General features: G+C 38.8%; 2 protein-coding genes across 3 annotated transcripts in view; one reads left to right on the forward strand and one right to left on the reverse strand.

Annotated features, from left to right (window-relative positions):
* Window positions 1-202: 202 nt before the first annotated feature.
* Window positions 203-23,995, forward strand: LOC146485104 (vinculin-like). The gene is made up of 20 exons (XM_085104041.1): window positions 203-403; window positions 1,133-1,240; window positions 3,018-3,189; window positions 3,508-3,822; window positions 5,023-5,247; window positions 5,673-5,818; window positions 8,557-8,749; window positions 10,197-10,342; window positions 11,034-11,196; window positions 12,156-12,307; window positions 13,695-13,887; window positions 14,923-14,984; window positions 15,297-15,432; window positions 15,937-16,028; window positions 16,343-16,448; window positions 16,791-16,939; window positions 17,743-17,858; window positions 19,778-19,916; window positions 20,539-20,629; window positions 22,058-23,995. The coding sequence occupies exons 1-20, from the start codon at window positions 347-349 to the stop codon at window positions 22,198-22,200; spliced, it is 2,904 nt and encodes a 967-aa protein (XP_084960167.1). The 5' UTR covers window positions 203-346; the 3' UTR covers window positions 22,201-23,995.
* Window positions 23,996-24,741: 746 nt separating this feature from the next.
* The window catches only part of LOC146485105 (tyrosine-protein kinase BAZ1B-like), a 41,866-nt gene continuing 39,672 nt past the window's right edge, over window positions 24,742-26,935 (reverse strand). For both annotated transcript variants that reach the window (XM_085104027.1, XM_085104026.1), the window contains 2 exons: window positions 26,046-26,189; window positions 24,742-25,389 (listed from right to left, as the gene is read on the reverse strand). In XM_085104027.1, the coding sequence (XP_084960153.1) occupies window positions 25,276-25,389; window positions 26,046-26,189 (258 nt within the window). In that variant the 3' untranslated portion in view covers window positions 24,742-25,275. The remainder of the gene's footprint in view (window positions 25,390-26,045; window positions 26,190-26,935) is intronic.

A 26,935-nucleotide genomic window follows, 5' to 3' on the forward strand; every position in this document is an offset into this window, starting at 1 on the left:
ATAGCGACCAGGTTGTTCTTGCAAAGCGAAATCAGTAAAATCCAGCCATATTTCTTGATTGTTTTTAATAAACAATTGTTCCACTCGTGTCGGATAGCCAACTCGGCGCTACGCGCGTTCTCCATCTTTTAAAAAAGGCCCTGGGACGAGGGCTAATGGTAGCACCTGCTGAGCAGACTCTTGGGAATAACGCGGGCGGCGTTTCGCGCGAATGCAGACATTTTTCTGCGGGGTTGGGTGTTCAAGGTGTGGACACTTCCCGAATTCTTCTCTGATTGCGGAAAACTGTCTTTTCATTTTATTCCTGCAACCTCCGAAGTCAGAGTATACTATATGAACGTTTAATATGCCTGTGTTCCACACCAAAACCATCGAGTCAATCTTGGAACCTGTAGCCCAACAGGTAAAGTACACTTATGACAGACAGACACTACGTGCAGATTCTAGTGATATTGTTGTAGACCTTTATAATTCAACGGACTGTTTCTCGTTTAGCTTTTCTAGCAAACTCTTTTTTTTGTGGGAAGACTGGTTTCTATTTTCCCGTTAAGGGTGCCATACAGAACTATCACCTGAAAGGTAGACCTTGGTGTTTAAAAATTCTTTTGGACAAATATTGTAAACACTGTCCGTGCCCGCGACAACTCTGGAAACGAACGTGACAGACCAAAAATTTTACGACAGCTGTCTGACTTTTTACGATCGATCCAGGCTGTAAGTGAGTTGTATCTTTGTAACACGTTTGGTGATAGACAGACTGGAGCATTTATGAGGTTTTGCAGTATTTTTGTGGTAATTTATAGTCTTCATTCAGTTTACAATTTTTCAGGGTCTTGGAGTCTTTTGTCATGCAAAATAAACAATATCAAGAGGCAATTGATTGTTCTTTTCTACGCAAATAAACATCGCATTTTCGCAGAAAAAATAACACACTTTACGTCGAGGCGTTTGAAATCATCACATGCTGTGTTTTGGAAAGAAATTGAAATTGAAATGTATTTTGTTATCTTGAATAACAGATTGTGCAATGATGCATAAATTATATGATTGTAGTGACTCAGTGCCCTACAATTAAAATTAATTGGAGTTCAAAAGATGTGAGATTTGTAATATTCTTGTCTGTCATTTACAGGTTTCCACATTAGTTATTCTTCATGAAGAAGCTGAGGATGGCAAAGCGATGCCTGATTTGGCCATGCCAGTGCAGGCTGTTGGGGCAGCAGTTCAAAATCTTGTCAAGGTTAGTGTTTTTAGGTCGTTTCCCTTTGAGGAAAAGGTCCTAAGATATGCAATAGGACAAAAGGGAGTCATATATCCATGGCTGTCAGTATTAGCATTGAAGAAGACTGTTCCAAAGGAAAGTAAGAACTTGGTAAATGATAAGGTCACGCAGTGTGTTTACATGTACCTTGACTTTGTAAATAGCTTTGTAAATAAATAAATAACTTTGACGTTGTTAATAGCACCTTTGGACCCATGGGAATGGGCACTCTATAAATGTCTTATTATTATTATTATTATTATTATTATTATTATTATTATTATTATTATTATTATTATTATTATTATTATTACCTGGAGGTTTTCAAACATAACCTGAAATCTTTCTGCAAGCAACATTTTTGGAAACAAGAAAGAGAAAAACCAAAGCATGTCTGATTGCAGGTTATTTTAAAAGTAATTTGCTAACAAGGCCAGGATTCATTCATCAGGGAGCAGGGATGAGAGCATTGGTGAGAGCACTTGCCTCCCACCTATGTGGCCCTGGTTTAATTCTTGGTGATCTAAGCGTGGGTTGGGTTTGTTGTTGATTCTTCCTTTCTCCGAGACATTTTTGTCCGTTTGTCACTCTCCTCAAAACTAACATTTCCAAATTCCAATTTGATTGCTTAGAGCATTAGCATTTATTGTTAGAGGCCAGTAACCAGCCTCATAAACCCAAGGGCGAATGAAGTGGTGCGTTTATGTTTTGATAACTTGACGATCATCTGAAAACTTCAAAGATTCTAGTCTGGTCTTAAAACGGAACAGATTTTAACCATTCTAGCCTGAAAGTCTTGCAACAGGTATGGATTTTACAGAACAGGGGCCCGTTTCTCGAAAGTCCCGGTAACTTACCGGGGGTGATAAGTTTATTTTTTAACATTTTTTCATCGATTATGCAGTTACTGATATGGTGCTCGGCCAATGTTTTCATAGAATTATAAGATTTTAAAATTTGGTTTTCAAAGCTAACAAAAATTGACTTCTGTTAAGAAACATTTATCACCAAAGACACTTATTGGGCCCGGTAAGTTACTGGGTAAGCCCAAGACAGTGCCCTGGAACTCACAGAACCAGAGAATCCTATCTACCTTGGCATCACCTCAATACATTTCTGGACAGTAACTTTAATAAGGATTTAAGGACGGTGCCTACTATTGTTACTGCGCATGCGTTCTGCGCATCGCGAGATACTCGGGTTTCCTATGGGTTGTGCCTACTAATACAGGAATATTTTTGCACAGTTTAAAACTATACGGAGAAAGCAGAACTTACCAAATGCCTTTGTTATCTCAAAAGAAAACTGGGGGTAACCATGCATTTTTCAGAGAAAATTAAGTTTCAATTTAGGAAAAAATCCCATACATTGCTTTGTATTTTGGCGCTTTTTAGAGATATTGTTGCTTAATTATCTATGAAAAATGCATAGTTACCCCCAATTTTCTTTTTGGATTCCAACAGGCCTTGCTAAGATCTGCTTTTCTCGCATAGTCATAAATCGCACAAAAATACTTCGGTATTAGTAGGCATCGTCCTTAATATAAAAATTGGCCATGCATGTAATTGTGGGGCATAGTACATTATGGTGTCATGAATCCAAACAGGCAACGTCCATTGTTTAGTTGTATGGACAGTTGCTTTATCTACCAGCTTGCTTTGTCACAACTGATAGTTGCCACCTGTCTTTAAACAAATTCACTGAGTTTTCCAAAGTATAATCATTATTCGTCCATCTCTGTTAATATAATTCTCAGGTAGGAAAAGAAACAGCTGCATCCAGCAAAGATCAAATCCTCAAACAAGAAATGCCACTTGCCTTTACAAGAGTTGAGGAGTCCTCCATTCTTCTTGTAGAAGCATCTCAGATTTTGAGAAAAGATCCTTACTCATCAGAAGCTAGGAAAAAGTTAATTGATGGTGCCAGAGGTACATGATACAGTGAAGTTCAATTTGAAGTAATATACTGTTATGTCCAGTTGAAAGGTACTCTTAGGAAGTACATGACCTGCTCAGTAGCTTTTATTCGAATGGTCACACTTACAGATTTCTTCCACAGACTCAAAAGTTAGAACCATCTTATCCAGCATAATAAACTTAACATCTCCACAGGAAAGTACTGCTCAGTAGCTTTAATTTGAATGGTCAAACTTAAGGATTTATTTGTAACCAACAGACTCAAAAGTGAGAACCACCTTGCACAAAAGATATACTGTAATTTTGCGTCCTCTTCTTGCTTTATTTCAGGAATTCTCTCTGGTACATCAGCCTTGCTTTTGACATTCGATGAAGCAGAGGTGCGAAAGATTCTGAAGGTTTGCAGAGGAGTTCTGGAATACCTGTCTGTTGCTGAAATTGTTGAGAGCATGGAGGAGCTGGTAACCTTTGTCAAGAATTTAACACCTGGAATCACTGAAATGGCTAAGAAGGTTGAAGCTCGCCTCGAAGAGCTAACTCACCAAGTCCATGCTGATATGCTGAAGAAGTCAATAACCACTGTTAAAGCAATGTCAACGCAGTTGATTACTTCTATCAAGACCTATGTTTTGACCGTGCAAAGAGGTAATAATTAAATTCACTGATTTTAGTGTTTGTTATAAGCAAATACACAGTCATTTCAAACCATCAAGAGTTTCAGTTTACCAGTTTTATTTACATGTAAACCTTGCGAGGCATGTACATGTATTGTGTATAAACAGAGAAATCTTGAGTAATTTGCAGCCAGGTGAGAAAAGCTCCAGCACATGTTACTTTTTAAAGGTTTCAAGTTATGTATTTAATATTTGCAAGTACTTGTAATTGACTGAAAGCAATTTACAGATTGAAGGTAATCTTGATCTAACACTCATATTCAAAGAATTCTTCAGCGTTAAGGCAAAAACGCATAAAATAATGATATGCCATTTAAATAATAATAATAATATATATTACATTAACAATAATAATTGATTATACATTATTAATAATAATTATATGCCTTTTTGCCATAACACTGAAGCAGCTCAAGTGAGTTGTGAGTGATTTCTGTTACTCTCTGTTTGAACTGAAACAAAAGGTCTATTAATAAATAAATTATACCGATGATGATGATAATGGTTATATATGATAGCATTTCCCGTCAGCTTAGTACTGTCTCACAAAAGACCCCTGTTCTGCAGTTTCTTGATTCCTGTTTTCTTTCTTTCTGGAAAACAAGTCATAAAATATACTATTTTTATTGTGATATTTTAAATACTAATATCGTGGGTGACAAATTACTCCTTAATTTTGGCGTGAAATTTCAACGTTAATTTATAATTTCACATGTAAAATTACAACATTGCTATGGCAACGTTTCCTGTATCTCAGTACCAAGATGGCGTCCAGGTTTTAAGATGTTACGAATGAAAGAGGTTACGTCATTAAAAGACACTGCAGAAAACCTACAACACGCAAAAGAGCACAATTAACTGGGTGAGGGTTTTTGAGAACTGGTGTGAGAAAATGGCCTTGAGAAAAACCTTGAGACGGTTCTTCCTGAGCAGTTGGATAAAGTACTCCGACCAGCAATTTTTTTTGTGTGCGTGTGTAAACAAGACAGAACCGACCACGATTGTGAGCGTAATTTGTCACCCATGATATTAAACTTAGGTAATCAAATGGTATACTTGTGAAATTACGAAATCATTTCACTTGTGTTTTGTCAAAAAAACGCGCTTGAAATTATTTCTTTATTTCACTCGTCACCATTTGATTACTTATACATACATAATTTATTTACAGGAGGGCAAAATATAGCTGAGGCACAGGAATACAGAAATTTTGTTGTTGGAAAGATGTGTTTTGAAATCAGTGAAATAATCAGAATTCTGCAGTACACCACCTATGAAGAAGAAGGAGGGGATGACCCATTGAATGACATGAAGAAAGCTGCATCACTGTTTGAGAGCAACATGGCGCCAGCCATGAAATGGGTTTCCACGCCAACAGAATCAGCTGGTGGACTAGGTAGGATAGAGCAGAAGGACGGTATTTAACTAGTTCTGTAAAACTCTCAAACTTGGCCATATTTGTTATTCTTAAGGTGCTCTTTAATAATAATCTTTATTGAGGATTAACCTACACGTACATCACAAGAAGGGATTCAAAATAAGAAAAGCTTTATTAAAACTGCAAAGTAGGAGCAGTGTCACTGGTGTTTCACTTCCCAGCGTACATCAAAATTTTTAATTACCATGATAACAGAGAACGGCAAAATCCCAGAGCTCTAATATGTCAGGATCCTCACCCCCCTCATCCCCCTCCTTTCCCACCCACCCCTCCCCCCTCTCCACACACTTTGTGTTTCTTATTAAGGAAAGGATGAACTTAGTGTTCACTTTCTTCTCTTTGAATTTGCTATTATTTACTGGCCATGTTTGATGTCTATGTAGGTGAGAAGGCTGTCAGGGAGTGTATTGCACAAGGGCGTAAGTTTGCTGATGCTTGTCAAGGACCAGACAAAGAGAGAATAAGGAAAGTGTGCAATGATCTGGATCAACTGCTCGGAGATTTGGCACAGCTGAGAAGGCAGGGCAAGGTGGGTGTACAAAGTTGTACTCGAATCTCTCTATGGTGGCCGATTTACCTTAAGTTATTAACTCTGTTGATAAACTAGATATTCGTTTCTACTCCCCACCGACACAGCACCTCAGTTTGTTTAGTAATCCATTAGCTATTTGATTAGTCTGCCAGAATGATGTTTTTAAAGGCATATCCAGTCCCTATACATGTATTTGTTTATGATGCAGTTTATAATTAACAATTATTCCCCAAAGTGGAGGTGAATAGTGATTGATATTTACTGAGCCATGAAGCAGCAACGCAAAAATAGAAGTGTGTGTTCTTTTTGTGGTTACAAATTGACAAAACATTGTGACTTAAAACAGAGCATTCCCAGGTTTTTTCAAAGAACTACAAATGGCACAAATTGGGTACAAGTGGGCAGTGAGGCTCCCGTAAAGATTGATTAACAATCAGCAAACTTCCATAACATTTTTGTTCCAAGAACTGTCATAAATTTTGTTCTTCGTCTCGTGTTTGTCGCCAAATGAAACTTGATACACATGAACAATCTTGGTTGCCAAGCATGTGACCAAAATCTTCCCCTTGTGTTTAACGTTGAGGTTTTTTCCACGTTCAAACAAAGGCTTTTATTGCCATTTTATATCATTGGAAGGGGCTTTCAATTTTGCTTACAGTAAGTCGTATTTTTGTCTACGGCTTCTAGAGAAGCGTAGACACTATGTCATCGGGTTGAGTGAAAGAGTGTAAGAGTGTAAATGCCACAGGACTATCAAATGGAATCCTATCGAAAGCCGACGCTAATCCTCGACTGAATGAGATCTAAGCGATTGTATTTCCGGATCAGGACAATGGCGACAATACGGTAAATGATGTTTTCCGATGTTGATTTGCTTTTTGCAAATAGTTTAAGTGATGATTTGAACCAGAATTCTGTAACTTCTGTTATATTTATCGCAAACGTGCCCGAATTTACTGCGAGTGATCGCTTTGAACAAACACAGGGTGTCTTCAAATTTTACATGCGTGTTTGCGCGCACGCAAAAAAACTGAAAGTTTTTTGCCTCTAATAGCAGATGCATCGTTTATTTCAATAAAATTTGTTGTTGGAAAAGCTTTTTGTTAATTTTTGTGTCTTTTTTAATTTATATATGCGTTTGAGAAGCGACAGATCTGTAATCGAGGACAATTTGCATAAGCGGGTTGAAATTTGATATGCCAAAGGTCTTCATCAACATGCCATAAATTTTAGCAATTTTTGCGTTCAAGTGTGTTTTTCGGCAAATGATTAATAGGTAACCATATTATTTTACGTCAGAAAACATTATTTTGTTTAATCATTCCAGTTTAGTATGCAGTTAATTTTGGAAGCCAATGATGTTTATTTATCTACTGCGCATTTTATTAAGTTAAACTGCTCTAGGAAAAGTTAATTTATGCAAAAACTATGGAAACACAACAGGAGTCAAAGGGTTAAAGAATGATACTTGCCATTCATAAGTTCAGTATAGATTAATTAATAGTTTCTGTTGCATTTAATTTTATGCCTACGTTTCAGATTAGAACTTTGCTTTCAGTACTTTATGTTTAGAACTTTGCTGCATTGCTCTCAGTACAAAGTTGTGGTTCACGTTGTAATATTATATAATATCGTTTATGTTAGAATAAAGTTACAGTGCTCTTCATACAAAGTTTGTGGTAAACGATACCAGCTTAATCTCTTCTCGCCAGTATTCTGTGCAACATTCTTACAACCATTTTTTTATCTCTATCCTATTTCCCCTCCTCCCTCTTCGTTTTCATTTCAGTCTTATTTCCCTTTTCTTCAATTCTTTTATATCACATTTCTATACCAGTACTGCAGTAGACACATGCAGTCTGAGACTGCCTATTTTTCCGTAATCCAACGGAAATGTAGAAATGTGTTCAAATGTGTTGAGCGTTACGGCTCTCAGTGTTTCTGGCTATCGCTATGCATGAAGTGTTGTGTTATGCAAATTTTCAGTGTCTTAATACATCGTGATCTGATCGATAACATAATTGACACTGAATGAGATTTTAATAATACCACGCTGTGAAATTTCCTATTTTACCTATTGTAAATTCTTTCACTCATGGAATTTTCTTGGATTTTTCGGGTTAGTTCCTTTGAAGGTTTTTATATTTGCACTGCCGGGTCGAAGACTGACCATTCTCGTTTCTTTTGTAAGTTAAGGCTTCACAGACAAATTGATTCTGCAGTGCCCAATCCGTTGTGCTGGCCTTTTAAGTTTCTATGCTTGTGGAGCGACCAGCCTCTGCAATTGTTCACTCCTCAAGAAATAAATAATATTATTATTATGTTGTAATTATTATGTTATAATTGTAATGTTGCTTGATGTGTTCAACTTTTTTATTAAATTATAGTGAACAATGTTTTGTGAGTAAATTCAACCTGCAGCAGTTGAAATATTAAAGAACAAGTTTTATCCTTTACAGGATTCTTTCGCTAGGTGGATTTATCCCTATCACCTGTTACTTGTTGACAGCCCTTCTTGATTAAGTGATTTAAGAACTTGAGAATTGAAAAGGATTATTGAAAGTGTGACTTTTAATAGCACAGAAACCGTGAAATTTAAAACTCTAACCAACAGTTACATTTAGCTGCCTGTTAAGATGCCAGGATCTTGGTCAGAAGAAGGTTAAAAATATTTCCACAAAATGATTGTGAAGGACATGCATGATTTACGTATTTGACAAATTTACACTCCAAAGGGAACATCTCCGGAGGGTCAAAGATTGAACAAGGAAATTGCCCAACGGTTGGAAAATTTAAATGCTGAAATGCAGCATGCGACACTGGAACAAGAACAGTCAGGTGTGCGAAGACCGGCCACCACCTTTGCTGGCAAAATGGATCAAGTCCACCAGTGGATGAACAACCCTTCTTCAGATCCTTCTCGCTTAGGTGCGTCTCTTGTATTACAGGTAGATAATTGGAGGTTGGGCATGCAGTTACCTTGAAAATAAACTGGGCTTGAAAAGCTAAACCTTTAGGAGGCTAATCCTGTAAGCTAATATTAAAGGCTCTGGTACAAGAATTGCTGGCATAGTACTGTACTACTTCTAGAAACAGTGAAAGGTCTGAGTGTTTGTAGTTTTACAGTCAATCCATGTCACGCGAAAATGAAATGAACATTCAAATTCCTCTTTGTAATGTCCAGGATTTGAATGGAATGTTGAACATTTATGTGGAAATCTTTCCCGAAAAAGGTGCATTAACTGAAAAAAAGATTTAAAACACTGAGGAAACAATTGTTAGTCTTGAAATACTTAATGCTGTAATATAAAGTAAAATTCATAGCTTTGTACCGTCAATAAACTAGAGAAATTTCTACAGGAACTCTGAAATCTTGTTGGCGATGTTCAAAACTGACACGTAAATTTCAAAACTCTGTTCAAATTTCAAAAATGCTGGTCACATGTGACGTGAATTGACTGTAAATTACTTAAGCCTGTGACTAACAGGGGAATTTGAATAACCGTGGCAGAAACTCTGTCACCTCCAGATTGGTGGCTGGGTATGGGGCTAATCATCACACTGTTAAAAAAATCTGCTAGTGATATTATTTTACAAATTTTATAAACCTCAAAAGTCAGTATCTGAGTGCTGTTATCACTAGCAGATAATAATTAGATAAATAAATATGATGGCTAGGACTGATGATTGATGATGGTCGTGATGAGGGCAGTGGTGATGATGTTGTTTCTCTTGGTTATGATGATGATGACGATGAGGATCGGAATACCGGTAATGAGGATGATTATGACAATGATGAGGGGGATGGTGGGAGTGATGATGATGTTAATGGTGATGGTGATGATAACAATGACAATGGTGATGGTGGTGGTGGTGATGATGTTGTTTCTCTTGGTTATGATGATGATGATGATGATGATGATGACAATGACGACAATGAGGATCGGAATGATGAGGATGATGATGACAATGATGAGGAGGATTGTGGCGGTGGTGATGATGGTGATGATGTTGACGAAGATTTCTCAAACTCATTAATCATTTATCAAGAGAAAACAAAGAAAATCACTACCGTGACCGTGGTTTGCATATGTGATCCTAATTACCATAAAATTTTGCCAACTTTAGCCTTGAATTTCTCCAAGAATTATTGATCATTTGAGAAGCCATATCAAACACTCAGAAGTGTGTTTCATCAGATATCCAAACACCTGGAAGTCGTTTAAAAAAACTCAGCTGCACCTCATTTTTTCATCCTACTTCTCAGTGTTTGGATATCTGATGAAACACTCTTCCTCATGTTTGATATAATTATTACGTCTAAACATCTTTATAGATCAGAAATGGTGTGTGAAGTAAATCATTTTCTTGGCAGGTGAAAGGGCCATCCGTGAGTGCATTGATGAGGGTCGTGCAATAGCTGACAAATGCTCTGGACCAGAAAGGAGTGCAATCGTACAGCTTTGTGATGAGCTTGATCAACTTACTGATGAAATTGCCAACATGATGAAAAGGGGAAAGGTAGGTGACTGTGTGGTTCGAACTGGAGACAAACTCAAAAGCAAAAATTATGATTATGATGACTAATCTACATGCAATCTTGAGTATTCTTACTCTCGGGCCCTGGATTTGATCTAGTCCATTTCAGTGGTATGCCCATCATTAATTATAATTTTGTCAGGTTTTGTCCCTGTTCTAGAGCTCAACAATTTATCCATCAATAGGCCATTTTCAAGTTGCTTTGGAACTCATTATGATTAAGCAAGGCTTTTGCAAAGCTTTTCTCATTAAAAACTATGTACAAAGCCTCACTTTCATAATGAGTTTTCAAACAACTCAGAAAATTTACAGCCACTTCTAAGACCCAAATATGTGCAACTCTGTCTCCCTTGTACCCAGGGGGATTTACCCATGTGACTACACAGAACACATAGCCACAATTTATATTAACTAACAATAATGACAGACACTATGTGAGTCCCAGAAAATAATCCAGAATGCAAGGAATGAAGGCCCAAATCCTCTGTTTATCTTGGGAGATTGTTCTGTGCAGTCAAGCCCAGAACTTGAACTATATTTGGGTTAAAAGTGTTGAGTTTCCAACCACTTGAGTACCGTACTACTGTCTTCTTATAAGGTAGCAAGAAGCATACTTTATTTCTGTCCATTCTCGTAAAGTGACAAACATGTAAAACTGTTCTTGGTTTTCCAGGGCAGTTCCCCACAGGCTTTTGCCATCGCACAGAAGATTGAGAGAAAGTTGGACGAACTGAACAACAAATTACAAAATGCAGCTATTGCGCAGGTCGCAGAAGACTTCATGGACACAACAACAAATTTGAAGCAGTTAGAGAAGGCAGCAAGGGCCCCACCAGGTTAAAATGTTACAATATTACTAAAAAAAAAATTGACACTACTTGCTTGTTGCATTTAGTTCTAACATAGGACTTATCTATGTATTTTTCACCCTCTCTCAGAAGTATATAATTTTTGAATGCATGCCCTTCAGTCCACATAGTGGCAGTATACACCACATATTAGACCAAACCCCTACCTGTAGGTGTAAAAGTCACACTAGTGTTAACTGAGTGAGTCTCCCAGATTAAATCACGAGCCTTCCAAGTCAATACATATACTAGTTATGCAATGCTTTCGTGTGGTATACCGTGAAATATGCCACGAGTGACTTGATTTTTCTTTGTATACAAGGCGAGTGTGTATACCAAGAAAAATCAAGTCACAAGTGAGATATTCACGGTATACCACAAGAAAGCACTGCATAACTAATTTATCCCATGCCACTCATTGAATTAACGTTTCTGTTTGACGTCTGGTTCCAGGAATTCAAAATTAAGGTCAAAACTGGGGTATTCTTCTTCCATGTTTTAGTTGTTGACAGTAATTTGTTCTGAATGAAAATTTTGACCTGTCGCAGGCTCTTCATTCGATCTTTTGGCTGGAAAAATTTGTAGGCCGCGAGGAATGGCAGGATTTTTACGTGGAACACTCCCCTTTGCAACCGCAGAATATGCAACAGGTTTCTAGCTTTCTGATTGGCTGTATTCTCTATGGCATGGGATGAATATAAGTAGTGATGTTTTGGGCCATGTGGTTTAGGTTATCCTGTTTACTACACAACAATCAAGCCGTTAAGACCCTTGATTGCTTTTAGAGTAACCTGCTTTTTCTTGGTTCTTTTATTTCAATATCGTTTTAATTTCCTTGAGCCTGCCTCAGATACAACAGAACCTACAGTTGTACGTTTGGGTTCTCAAGTGTTTGCTGTGCTTGTTTGTTTAAGTGAATAAAGTTGTTGGGTTGTTATTGTTTACAGATGCACCAGGGCGTCAAGCTGAGTTTGAGAGCAAAGCAGGTGCCTTTGAGCACCAAGCAAACCAGGTTGCAGACACTGCGATTAAACTGGCAAATGCTGGCGGTAACACCAATAAGAGACTTCTGAATCAGATTCGTCAGAATGCAGAGGAAGTGAGTCTTGCTTGTCACAGTGATTCCATTGATTGTCTAGCTTAAGTGAAAACATCGGGGCCCAGTTGTGTGAAAGCAGATAAACACTAATCCCCAGTTAAGAGTTAACCAAGGTTTTCATCTCACCTTTTAAAAATTTAATGTTTTTAATGGCTAATTCTTAAGCTGATGGTAAAGAATAAAGAATGGTCTTAAGTCAAAAATGAGGGACAAAAATCTCAAGGAAAAATTGTTATTGATTGGTAACTAAACTTGAATCAAAGTTCACGTTAACCCAGGATTAGCATAATTGGGCTTTGAACAAGATGCCCCGGAACTCGTAGAAATAAAGCTAGAAAGACGTGGATGGCTTTCTTTATATAAATGCCGTAAGTTTGAATTAGTCATAACCCTAGTCCTTAGACCGTACAAACACCTAAACTCTAAGTTTTAGGTACCACACATTTTTCATGCATAATTTTGACTTTTTTTTTTCACTGTTTTGAAAGTGTTGCTAAACAACCTGGGACCGTGGCCTCTGCGATATAACCCAATATCAAGATGTATCTTCTCCTCACTGTTCTCATATATTTATCATGGGACTAGTAAGGAGAATTTATTTCAACATAAAAAAAATTATCTTCAGTTTGGTGATCACCCCCTTCATTCTCACGTCCTATAAATTTAGTCAAGTAGTGACATTGTAAGGAGGCATTAGTCAAGATGCTTTGTTAGCTTGTCACTAATTATTGGGATTAAAAGGCTTTTAGGGATGGTGCCTACTAATACAGAAGTATTTTTGCGCGGTTTGTGACTATGTGGAAAAAGCAGATCTTAGCAAGGGCTGCTGGAATCCAATAAGAATATTGGGGGTAACCGTGCATTTTGCTTAGAGATAATTAAGCAACAATAATCCAAAAAAGCAGTAAAATACAAAGCAGTGTATGTTTTTTTTTCCACATTGAAGCTTTATTATCTCTGAAATGCATGGTTACCCCCAGTTTTCTTTTTGGATACCAAGAGCACTTGCCAAGTTCTGCTTTCTCCTTATAGTTTTACAGTGCAACGAACTCAACCAGGGCCACCGAAAAAACCGACAGTTTGAAATTTAAACAAATGTTCTCGTTTTTGATCGGTTTACAAACTACCAAAGCCAGACCCCTTTGTTGTAAACGTGACCTGTGATTGACTGATCAATGTTGGGTGGCCCCGGTTGAGTTTGTTGCACTGTAAACCACCCAAAAATATCCCTGTATTAGTAGGCACCACCCATAGGAAGTTAAAATATCTCAAGTATCTCAAGATGCGCAGAACGTATGCACAGTAACAAAAGAAGGCACCATCCTTAACTTTGCTGAGGGTTTAGCAGTTATTGATTCAATGTTTATCATTGTTTTTTTTTTCACAGCTGAAAGAATTGACTCCCCAAGTTTCCCATGTGGCTAAAATTCTATTGGATTATGGCAAATATTCACCGGGGGATGTGCCTGCTGTGTCAGTTCATTTTGAGAGTATGCGAGACAACTGGAAAGACAAGATGCAATCACTGACGAATTTGGTGGACAGTGCAACAGACACTGGGAAGTTCATTGAAGCTTGTGGTATGTTGCAGTTTGTATTCAGACATTGCTCTTGCTATCCCTAAGATACAAGATGGCAAGACAGAAATGAACATTTATTTCAATCCATTATATTCTGGTGCACTTTTCATTAGAGTCTTTTCACAATATGACCATCTCCCAGTTGGCTTGATAGCTCAGTTGGTAGTCAGAACACTGCACTGGCATTGGAGAGGTCATGGGTTTGAATTCCATTCAAGCCTGAAGTTTTTCAGGCTTTCTTTTCACAACTGCTTGAGATGTGTACATAACTACGATGGCCATTCACTCACTGTCTTTCACCTGCAGTTTAAAAATCTGAATTTCATACAACTATTTTACTTTCATCTCAGCTCATCACCTGTACCTGTCGGTATATATTTACAAAATGATCAGCTCCCAGTTGGCTTGATAGCTCAGTTGGTAGAGCATTGCATCGGCATCGCAGAGGTCATGGGTTCACATTTTTTTCAGGCTTTTTGCAAATGCTTTAGTTGTGGAGGTACAGTGTAACCACGATGGTCATTAACTTAAATTGAATTATAAGTCATAAATACAGGAAACTGCCATCATTTTTCTAGTAAGCGCATGAGAACCTCGTAACCTTAACTTTTAAAATTCGAAGCAGAGACTTTGGAGTTTTTAAATGTGACTTTCAAGACTTTTAGAACTTTAACAATTCTAGTCCACTCGACATTCAGGGCATTACAGGACATGACGTCCTCAGCTTGGGGATGGAAAGATAGATCTTATACATTTCAGCTGTCCAGATTAGATGTGCAATACAAAATGGATAATAGTAGCACTTTAAAAGAAACAAAGAACAAAATGTTGGAAAATCCCCCTTGAATAAACATTTAATGTTCTTACAAGGAGGATTTTTCTGCATTTTACCAATTCTATACTAGCACAATTTAAATTAATCATAAACCTTCTTAAATATAATAATTTTATTATTTTCAGGATCCATAGCTTCCTTTTAGTTTACATCATCTGTTTCAAAACTTCAGGTTGATCTCATTGCTCTCATATTTTCAGAAACAGCAATTAATAAAGATGCAGAAATGTGCAATGCTGCAATGGAACAGGGAAATCCTCAGGTTTGAAAGTCTATACTCTACATAAATTGCATTAATTTTTGTTATCATTTGATGGCTTTGTGTGAGAACTTTTTAAGCATATGCCAGGTCACAACATTGGTGCCCATCTCAAGTCATGACTTTAGGTACAGTGTAATGTCTATTTTTTATAAGGTGACATGGGCTGATAGATTTTTTTTGGGGGGGGGAGGGTGGGGGAGAACAAAAAATCAAGAACTGATTTTAGTACTGTCACATTTCGTCTCAAATCTTTTGAGTTCTGTGCTGTGGTTGAACAGTGATTGCATTGCATGTCGTTCTGTGTGTTTTTAGTTGGTGATTACAAAAAGTTCAAACATTGCTCGTCGAGCCAAGAGAGTGGTAGATGTTGCAGAAGCTGAGATGGAAAACTCATTAGATCCGGAGTATGTTACAAAGATGGGTACAGCAAAGGATGGTTTGGGAAATTGTAAGTGACTGCATTCAGTTTAACTGTGTGAACATCCATATTGTGGGTACTTGTAAATAGTTATATAGTATGGGAAATGTCTGGGGAAGTTTTGCTATAGTACTGTTGTAGAGGAATGATGTTGTTATTGTAATGTTATGTAGTTGAATTAATGATATACGTATCATAGATAAAATACACAATAAAACGGCGGCAGTGTGGTTGAGTGGTTAGGGCGCTGGACTTGAAATCCGAAGGTCCCTGGTTCAAATCCCGTTCTGACCACTAGCTGGAGTTGTTTCTCGGTAGCCCCTAGTTCAACTCCTCGGCCTCGTTTGTAAATATCCAGTTGGTCCCCCTCCTGCCAGCTGGGATTCTTAACCATGTTATGTTGTGTTTGAAATATTTGTTTCTTCCTGTTTGTTTCATTGTCCCTGAAAAGCCCCTTCCGGGGAGAGGATAATTAAGTAATTATTATTATTATTATTATAATTATTATTATTAATTCTGAATTTTTCATTACAGGTATCACACCACTGGTGATTGATGCTAAAGCTGTTGCCACAAATCCTGCTGATAGAAATGCGCAGCGGAAGTTAAGGGACTCCACAAGGAAGGTATGGTTGATTGTTGTGAGCTTGTATAAATGTGCTTTGGGACATGTGAAGGTATCACTTTCCTGTGTTCCTGAGGCCTGTATTCGTGAGACTGATACATAGATTCATATCACCTCCCTTTGTAGCTTGTGCTAGTGACAAGGAAGCGGGGGGGGGGGGGGGGGGGCAGTGGTCGGATTACAGTCTCAGAAGATAAGCTGGGGCTACCAGCTGTTCAAACACCCTCCCCCTCTCCCCCTTTTTCCCAACACCATCTACTCCCCTCTATCAGGCAAGCTAAATTACTTGAAGAGTTTAACATGCCTCATTTGCAGTTGCAAGATGCTGTGGCAGGAGTGCGAGTGATAGTCTGTGGTGAACCTGTAGAAGAAGAAGAAGACTTCCCTCCCCCTCCCCCTGATATCTCAGGACTGAATATTGGTGAGAATAAGATAAAAGTGAATATCAAGGATCTTACATCTCTTTGCTTTTTGTTTTAAAAACCTAATGAGCCTGATACGAATTGTCAGTGACAATTGTCGAAGATAAAGTAATGATTTGTAATGGCATACAAAAGTGCAATTGTCACCATAGATTACTGTTTTAGTGTTGAAACAAATTCTCTGAAGTTGTTCCATACATAATATGGAGGAGAATATAAATGGTTGAAGGTTCAGTTGCTATGTGACGTATTTCCAATTGCAAAATGGTGTTCAACTAGTTAGCTTATTAAAATTCTATTCAGCTACAAAATAGAGCATTGTGGTCTTTCTTATTTCACAGCAACAACCCCAGAACATGAAGTGCCTCCTCCCCGCCCACCCCTCCCTAAAGAAGCCACTGCACCACCACCTCGCCCACCCCTCCCATCCAATGAAATGGTAGAAGTACAACAGGTCTTGGAACAGCCACCCGAGGATAACAGAATGGCGGTATGTAAAGAAAACGTCTATCCCCCCTCTCTATAAACTCTTGCGCTGTCTCGGTGACCAGTCTTAATTAAGTTAGTTTCAAGGACGTTGCCTCCTAATACCAACACATTTTTTGCGCCGTTTATGACTATGTAGGAAAAGCAGACTCAGGAAGAGATAATAAACAACAATAATTCTGCAAAGCTTTAAAATACAAAGCAATGTATGGCATTTTTTTCCAAACTGAAGGTCAATTATTTCAAAAAAATGCATGGTTACCCCTAATAGCCTTTGCTAAGATCTGCTTTTCTTGTATAGCCGTAAAACCACGCAAAAATTCATTTGTATAAGTAGATTCTCGGACCATCCCAAGATGCGCAGAACGTTTGCGCAGTAGCAAAAGGTGGCACCGTCCTAGAATCCACCACAGGAAAATTACGGGGCCATTGTAACGAGACTCGTACTCATTTTCTAATTATGCATCGCAAAACAGCGTTATGAAAGTAACGAAAACTATCTCGGTTCGTAAGATAAAAGGAAGACCGTTATTTCACTGACAATAATAGGTTCTTGAAAAACTGTTTCCGCTAGTCCACAGCACGCACTTGTGTTTTGTAGCCTTTTTGGAGGTTTTCCCAACGCTTTTCGTTTTGGAATGAGACGGAAATTTAATAACTGAATCCGCGCTGCTTTTAGCAACGCTGAACCCAACCGGGTTCTTTTCAAAAATGGGCTTAAGTCTGAGAAATGTTAAAAAACCCACAGATAAATTCGCAGCTTGTTAAGACAATAGAATGACACAGGTGTTGTTCGCACATTTGCAGATGGCAGCTCATCATCTGCACAGAGAAGCACTCAAGTGGGAAGAAGAAGGAAATGAACTTATCCAAGCTGCTAAAAAGATGGCTATTCTCTTCGCTAAGATGTCACAATTCATGAGGTAACATTTGGGAGCAGGGATGGCACAGTGGTGAGAGCACTCGCCTCCTAACAATGTTGCCCGGGTTCGATTCCCGGACTTGGCGTCACATGTGGGCTGAGTTTGTTGTTGGTTCTCGTCCTTGCTCCGAGTGGTTTTTCTCCTTGTGCTCCGGTTTTTCACCTCTCCTCAAAAACCAACATTTCCAAATTCCAATTCGATCCGGAAAGTGTCCCCAATTAGTGCTCTACGCTAGATACATTGACGCTTAAATGAGGTGATTTATTACACGGAATGCCCGCAGGGCATGACGTGTCTAGGTTTCGGTCGGGTATCTTTTTCTTCATCGGTGTCATAAATGTGCACATTAATTTATGCATTAAACTCTGTCCTCCCCTAGTAAGGATATATTGTTCTGATTGTCTTCAACAGAAGCGGCCCAATCAAAATCTATTTTTCAGGCACATATCACGAGAGAGGGGACCCACTCATCACTTCTGTGTGACGTCAAATCATCATTTGATTTATTCATTAAAACTAGATTAAATTCTTCCCTCTCCCAGAAGGGATCTATTGTTTTGATTGTCTTGAACAAAAGCGGCCCAATCAAACTCCATTATCTGCGCGTATATCTCGAGGGAGGGGACCCACTCATCTCTACTTGTGTGACGTCAAAGCAAATCATCATTTGGAAAAGTTGTTTTCGTTCAATGGCGGCCACATGTCTGAATTTAAGACTCCGGATCTGCCGTTTTCAGAGAGAAAACCAACCTTTTTCAAGCATTAAATCGAAATAATAACTTCTAGGTAGTACTCGACAGTTGAAACGGCGGAAATTGGGAGAGTTCACAGCAAAGAAAATCCGCTTTAAAAAACAGATCGAATGATCGACGCGAAGGATTAGAGCTAGAGGAGGCCAGACCAGTTCAGCGGGGTCATGACGTTATTGCATAGTTATTTCTGGTATGATTCCTAGTAACACAACGATAAGTATCACGCAATATATCTGAATAAAACCATTCAGACAATTATTTCAATGGCCAAGGGAGGATATTTTTTAAATATCTGCGAAACATACAATGGGGAATAATTGGGGCTACATTAAGCATTCCGTGTAATGCCAGTAGAGGGGCATCTTGTTTGTTTATTTAATTTAATAGAGTTAAATGTAATTTAACTTAGTTAACGACTTGGAGCAAGTTTGCTCCCTGGTGGCGTGGCGTAGCGTGATTGGCTTATAGTTTGGGCAATGGTGGCACATTAGCGTTTGGGCGTTTGTTGTTTTCATTACTGTTTGGGCCTGGTTCAGGTCTGCGGGCAGTTGAATGGCCAGCGGTATTCTCTTGCAATGTAGGCGTTCTCCTTTGCACGTGCTCGGAAATTTATTCTACTCAGCGTTTTTCGTGACGTGGTTTGTTTATTGCGTTTTGTGGGGCTTTTCTTCTTTCTTCTGCTTATCGGGCCGGTAAGTTACCGGGACTTTTGAGAAACGGGCCCCAGGAACTTGAGAGTTGTATACGACTGCTCGAGACTGCGACGTTTCAAGTTTCAAACCATTCACGTCCCAGAACTCCCGCTCTTTTCTGTTGTTTACCAGCAGATAAAGAAACCCTAGAAACAAGATGTATGTGGCAAGCGATAATTTCATGCGAATTCTTCCAACTTCCAACTTCCAACATTCTTCTTGACAACTGATTCCAAATTTCGGAGCCGAATAAGGCCTTTCGAGCAGATTTCCACCGAACTGAATCGCTGGGTGTCTCTGATCTTTTAATTATACTGAAATAATTAGATTGTTCACTGTCATGTGAAAGCTGCTGTTGATTTGCACTGCGCCGTCATCCACTGTCATGTAGTAGAAATCTCGAGCTTACCTTCGAAGTGTTAAATTGCTGTGTCACATTTTTTTTTCAAGTTGTCTTGCTTTTCTTTGACTTCAGAGATGCGGAAGAAGGCCAGCCTCATCGCTCCAAGAAGGAACTGATTGATCTGGCAAAGGAAATAGCTGCTGCTAGCAAAGAAGTTTCGGCTTACTCTGCCAAGATTGCCAAGAACTGTCCTGATAAGAGAGTTAGTCAGGTGGGTATTGGGGGAGGAGTGGGTGGGGATGAAAGAGGCAGTCACGTGAGTAATATGGAAGGGATGGGTGTGGGGAGTTTCAAACTGTCCTTCCTGGTGAAAGCGGATTCAGTTAGGTTGATGGTGGGGGGAGGGGGGAATGGATGTGGAGGGGAGGGGAGGGGATGGTCAATCGCAGTCGAAAGATTGGAAATTGTGGGGTAGATTGTTTTGGAGAGAACGTTTTGGCTGTTCCCTTCTTGTAGGGTTTGTGAAAATCGTGTATTATGGTCCTAGATTTTGGTTGAATTAGCCAGCTGAATAATTAGATTTGCGATCTTTCGTTTGCGTAGTTATATGAGACATGCTCCAATTTGTGGTTTTCCTGAACAAGAATGGATCATTTCCCACTGACGTCAAAAGAATGATTAGTCTGTGGATGCATGATGAATGAATACTTGAGTGGACTCATGAACTACTCCGAAATCTCTTGACTTTCTAGTAAACACTGAATCCCTGCTTAGGAACGTCATGCACGCAAAATAATTTTTCGGCCCTGGCAAGTTATCGGCACTTTCGAGAAACGAGCCCCAGGCTGCCTTTAGAAGTTTCTCATCTTTACTGTCATTGTTTGCTTTTTTAGACGCTGGCACAAACAATTGAACGGATACCTACCATCAGTACTCAGTTAAAGATTGTTGCCACTGTCAAGGCCACAATGATTGGAGCTGACGGTAAGGACTATCCCCGATATTGCATATTTTTCTTTTGTTTCTTGGTTCTCTATTGACTGGGTTGGGGCCTACAAGCTACCGATCGAAAGTCCAACACGCTAACCACTGCACCACCGCGCCTCCACTTATGATGTTGTTAACTAAGTATAATTTGTCCACTGGGGCAGCGTCCGTTTTAGGACACGGTGAAATTGGGAACACTCTGTCAGGCTTGCCATCGCGAGGTTATGGTGTTGGCCGTCAACAGCAAGGCGCATGCCTCAACCATTAACAATAATTAGAAATCTAGGCATTTTATGTTCTGTAAGCCTGGCCTGTACCAAATCAATCTAAGGACATTACAACATGCTTCCTCTCTTTAATAACCTTCCTCCTAGCTTGTGGTCGTAAGTCCACCTAAGCGAACAAAGACGTGGGCATAGTTCTAAAAAAATGTGGCGCCGCCTCTGACGAACGGCTAACGCTTGAAACGTCAGCACTCGAATCTCTTTTCGTTGGCCAAATTACCTTATCAACTCAGCTGATAAAACCCATTATTAAAACATTCCAGAGTTTTAGTTGGCTTTGTGACCATGCTACATCTGTTCTTGCAAAGCGAAATCAGCAAGATCTAGCAATATTTCTTGGTTGTTTTTAATTAAACAATAATTCCACTCCCGCTCGTTGGATATGATATGATTATAGCCAACTCGTACTCGTGAAAATCGCTGAGCGAAAATAGCTCGAATAAGGGACCACTTATGAGCGGTGGGGCCGTCTTTACAGTGATGAAGCCATCATATGGGAAAAATGATGTTCGGGAGTACTTCTATTATCGAGGGCAAATCCTGGGGCGATGTAGCAGCATAGTTAATAAAAGGCCTCTTTGTTATGTGTTTTTGCTAGCATTTTTGGCATTGACCACGCACAGACCAAAATAGATTTTAAAAGTGTTGGAGCAACTGGCCAATAAAAACGTTCCTGTTAAGATATTCAACTGTGGTGTGAACATTAAAACAAAGGATTGTGCACGGCCGCGGCCCTTCCAACATAAATTGCAGTATGGTTGTTTTCATGGGAAGGTTTCATAACCACTTCCTCTATTAACTATGGTAGCAGCTCTCATAAGGTCTCACGTGATTGGCTTGCAACCCTTCTAGAAAACAATACAACAAACAACAGAACAATACTTACCACCCTACAAACAATAGCTGCTTGTAGTGAACCTCATTATGAAAGCGAGGCTAAGTGCAAAGTTTTTATTATGAAAATTAGTTTTCATTCATATGCAAACAAAACTAATTTTCATATGAAAAGCTTTTGCACTTAGCCTCGCTTTCATAATGAGGTTCACAGCAACTCGGAAATGGCCTATTACAAGCTTACGACATGCACTGCACTACTGAAAAACTAGAAAGAGGTAACAACTGCATTACATATTTATTATAGATCCAAAAGCAGACATGGAGGCTACCGAGACTCTTGTAGGATGCGCAGAGAACTTGATGGGAGCTGTACGACAAGCCGTGAAGGAAACTGAAGCCGCTTCCGTCAAGATGCGCTCTACGGCAATTTCGTTTAGAAAAAGATAGGATATGTACAAAGATTTAGGTTATGTGGACAATTCGAAAGGAAATTTACTGTAATACCGTTATTTCTTAAGCTGACCTGGAATTCTACAGAATTTTTTCGTTGATTATAAATTAACTCATTTGGCTTGGAAATTCTTTATGTGGTCAACATCTAACTTCTCGTTACAATATTATCACGTCACCAGGGTCAACCTGGTGTAAAGACCTTTCTGTCAGTAGGCTAAAAAGATTTAACGGGTTTTTATGGAGAAAGCTGTTGTCTTTGTTCCCTAAATCCAAAAATCCGTTCAATTTTCGTCTTTATGTTCAAATTTCCTCACACTTAGCCATTTAGACAATTCTGCCTATCCTCGGAGATCCAGGGCCAGATAGCCGCGGCGAGGGAAAGTTAAAGCTGATTCTCCATGAATGTTGTGATACCCTTTTGTATTCTTTAAGTTATAGTCCATGATAATTTTTTTTTTATGAAAACAAGGTCTTGTGATCCTTTCTTAAAGGGCCTGTTGATTAATTGAACCACAGTGACGAAAAATTGCATCAAGTGTGAAAAAGTCGTACTACGGTTAGGGAAGTGGTCAAAACTACTATACTCGAACAGGACCCACCAAACCACAAAATAGATGGTGGTCTCTGCCTGCATCCCCCTTCCTCAACTTCAAAAGATGGTGTCTTTATTGCATAGCCACCCCTCTATCCAGCAGTAAAAAATGACAATGAGATTGAAACCTCCCTTTTCTTGTTTATGTAGCAATGCTGACTCTTGCTAGCTCACTGAATATTTCAGTGTCAGCTCAAATTTTAAAGCCAATAAAATTTTGTCAACAATGTTCATGAGATAGGCGGTGTCTTAGATAACCCTCCTCACTGACAAGGTGGGTCCTGTTCAAACAAGTTTATAATGACCAGTTCCCCTATAAATAGATGAGTAGCACGCTTTGTCGTTTTGTAGGCTTTAAATAATTTCTTTTTGGGGGTAGGGGGGCTTAAGCTATGATTGTGCGTGGTAATTATATTGTCTAGGGTATTGATAATTTGATTGCAAATTAATAGAATCGATGTAGAACCGTAATGGTAGTCCATCAAAATGGCAATCTTCTTTTGGTAATAATAATATATTTTTCATTGTTAGGGATATCTGAAAATGAACCCGTAGTGGAATACTGCGCTAGGAAATACCTTTTTTTAAAATTACCTTTAGCTAGCGAAATAGATTGTTGACGAACTATTTCATGTTAGTATCTCAAGTTGCTGAATTATGTGATGATTCCGCCCCTGAATTTGTGTGCAATGTTGCGCGCACTACTGCAAAATAATCAGTGGCAATGTGTAAAAGTGTGTACGATATTACAACGGAATTTTTTCTTCCTCCTGCTTCTGGCAAGCGGGGGTTGCAGTAAGTAAGCTACATAGTTACTTTGTACTCTCCCTTGCCAACTTTGGTGTGGTTTTAAGAACAGCACACGAACGCGCGTGAGTCGCCTCGCCACTCGCGCGGTAGGCGATTTCACGCGCACTCACGTGTTCTGCTCGCGCCTTTAAGTGAATCAGAGTGCTGAACAGACAACTCGCTGTGTGATAGATTATTTTTGGAGGTTAAAAACAACTAAGTAGGTTTTTTTACTGAGGGCTAAAATGTTAGCAGTGTTAGCCTTGTCAAACTAGTATATGTGAATAAAGCTTAGAGAGATTTAACAATGATCACACTGAATGTTAATAGATAATAAATAAATACCTTTGCGGATGATTTGAAGATGTCAACATAGAAACGTTAAATTCTCATTAAAACTGTTGTTTTAAGTAACGCTCCGGCAATGTCCATTGTTAATGAAATGCTGAATCATCGGAAACCTCGTGACGTGCTCTCAACGCAACGTGTGTGCAGTGTTCAAGACCTCAAAGTAAAATATCGAGAAGACCTTGGGGACGAAGACACGTGATGCAACGTTACAGGCAACTGTCGAAAATCACGGTGGTCACACGATGCACATTAGGCCATTTTCGAGGGCTTGAATTTAATCTCATTATGAAAACGAGGCTAAGTGGAAAATTTTTATTTTGAAAATTAGTTTTTATTCATTACTACTCATTTTCGTATGAAAAGCTTTGCACTTAGCCTCGCTTTCATAATGAGATTCACAGCAACCCGGAAATGGCCTAAACGTACAGCTTTTCGTGCAACGCCGGTTTGGAATTAGTTCAGCGAATCAGTTATATCCTTCTGACAACTAAAACGGAATTTGAACTAAATAGAGCTAGGTGTCAGGTTGTTATTTTAAGTAAATAACTTTGAGCAGGCGGCCGTTCCAAACGAGAGTTGCACGAAGTTGCTGAACCGTGTTGGGTTCCAATCGCTGACCAAAAGAAACGTAGGTTCTGATTGCGAAGATGGATTGTGGGAATTCCCACGTGAATAACAAGGTACTCTAATCCAGCTTACCGAAAAAGATGGGGTCTGGTACATTTACCCATAATTCTTAGCGAACAAAAACCTACAAACAAATAATCGACTGTTTACCCAAGGAAAAACAATCAAACGATATAAAGAACTCTTTCAGCAAACTGACTCACTGACGCATTTTATTTCAGCTAAAACACAAACACAACCAAAAATCCGCCAAGCAACACAATCTTATAAAATTTCGATGAGCGACGACAAGTCTCCAATATTGATTCTTACGAATTTTCGACGACGTTTCACAGAAATAGCATTCATCTGAGTTTGTATGTTAAGAAAAACGTCTGCACACTGAACAAATTACTGCTGTTAAGCCTTCAATTGAATGATCCCTCTTAAGAATTTCCTTCATATTCTCAAAACAATAACCGTATTTCATTTCAATATAATCGTTCCTCGTTCTTTTCTTCTCTAATCACGCTAAAGGACAGCTCAAACGACGGATTCGGTTATTTTGAATTCTTGCATTACCATGGCTTTGATTCTCTTAGGTATTCTTATTTTCTGTACTAATTCATACATAATCAAAAACTGATTTAAAAAATCTTTCGATTGTGCGAGTTATTTCCAAAGCGCAGGAAATGATTATATAATAGAAGAGAACTCGTTCAAATTCTTGGTCATCGTTTTCTTTGAACTTTAGACTTGCTGTCCGAGTGTGAGAAGATCTGTTTGAAAAGTTTGTTGAAGTATTTCTCCAGATTCTTGCCAGCTTTTCCCACTTCTGAAGTGTCCTGAAACAATAACAAAACAATTTTTAAAACCTCTTGACGGTCTTAGGTGTTACGATGAAAGGCACTAGAAAGGGTGAAAAATATACGAGGTATTCCTCATCATCACCATTTATTTGTCTTACTAAAAAAAGGAAAAAAGAAAGAAATCATTCAATTTACAATAATGGCGAGGAAACCTCAAGAAACCACCAGGCTTATAAGAGAGGCCACCTCGGCTGTCATTAATAGATAGAAAATTTATGAGCGTATACTTGCGAACGGAAACAAAGTTTTTTTGGAAACAAAGTTAATGGCGTATTTTAGTTAACAATTTGAATCGAAAAACTCGAAATGTACTGCCAAATTCGTTAGTATTTGCTGGGGAGCATGACAGGTGCCGCGTCTCAAATGGGCGTCAGTGTCTTTAATCACTCTTGTATCAGTAACACGACAGTTAGCGATTACTGGTATCGTTTGGGTGGACATCTAAAGGTAAACAAAACGTCAAAGCGCTCGAAGTGCCGTGCTCCCAAACGAATGCACCCTGTGTTTTGCACTGATAGGGTCTCTCCGCGGATGAGCACTATCCCGTCACGTGATCAATTTAAACCAATTAGACTTGGAGAAAATTTAGTGGTAAATTATAATCTAGTACAGAATAGGTAGTGGTGGCATACCAGGTTGTACTGGTCACTGTTGCAAAACACAAGACGAACATCCGCCACAAAACTCTCCACATCCGGGTACTCTAAGTTCTTCAGCTTGTCCCGGATGGTACCCAGGTCCATAGGGGATTTAACAAGTTCCATGTAGTCTGGAACCTAACAAGGAAAAGAGGACAGTAAACAGAACATTTTCCCAATCGTCTGGCTTGTTACTTTTTCGCTTATATTTGACCGCAGAAGCACTAAACAAAGACATCGGTTTCAGACAAACCAGCACTAAAACGCGTGTAATTTGTATAGAGATTTAGAATAACGTATACGGCAAAAGGCAGAAATGACAACAACAACAATTTATTTACAAATTCAGATTATAGAAGGGGCTTGTCCCGCAAATAGCCACAAAGCCAGTCGAGGCGGGACAAGACGAGCACGAGAACATAATGGAAAAAAAATTACAGTAAATTACAAACATGCTGGAAACGGAAAAACTTTAAAACTTCACATAATAACGCAGATTTAGATAAGGATATGCATCAAAATTAAAGTAAATTACATGTAATTTTTTGTTATCATTAATATTACAATAGAAAAGAGATGAAAAGGGAAAAGGAGAATCAGATTATTCTAGCAAAGAGTAGGCCATGGATGATCAGTTTTTCATTTGGTCAATTATCCGGCGTTTCCACTTCAATACAGGAGTCTACGGTTTCAAGTATATCAAATAACTTTTCTTTTAGGGATTCTTTAAAAGATTTTTTTGCACTTTTTTTTAGAGTTGCAGGTATCCCGTTCCAAATTTTGACCCCAACACGCGAGAATGCATTTCGTGTGGCATTAATGCGAGATTCCTTTGTATAGAAATGACCAGAGGTAAAGGAACGCGTTTTATAAGAATGGACACT

Source organism: Pavona decussata, unplaced genomic scaffold (genome assembly GCF_977016875.1).
Source record: "Pavona decussata unplaced genomic scaffold, jaPavDecu1.1 SCAFFOLD_28, whole genome shotgun sequence".
In the NCBI taxonomy this organism is placed as follows: Eukaryota; Metazoa; Cnidaria; class Anthozoa; order Scleractinia; family Agariciidae; genus Pavona; species Pavona decussata.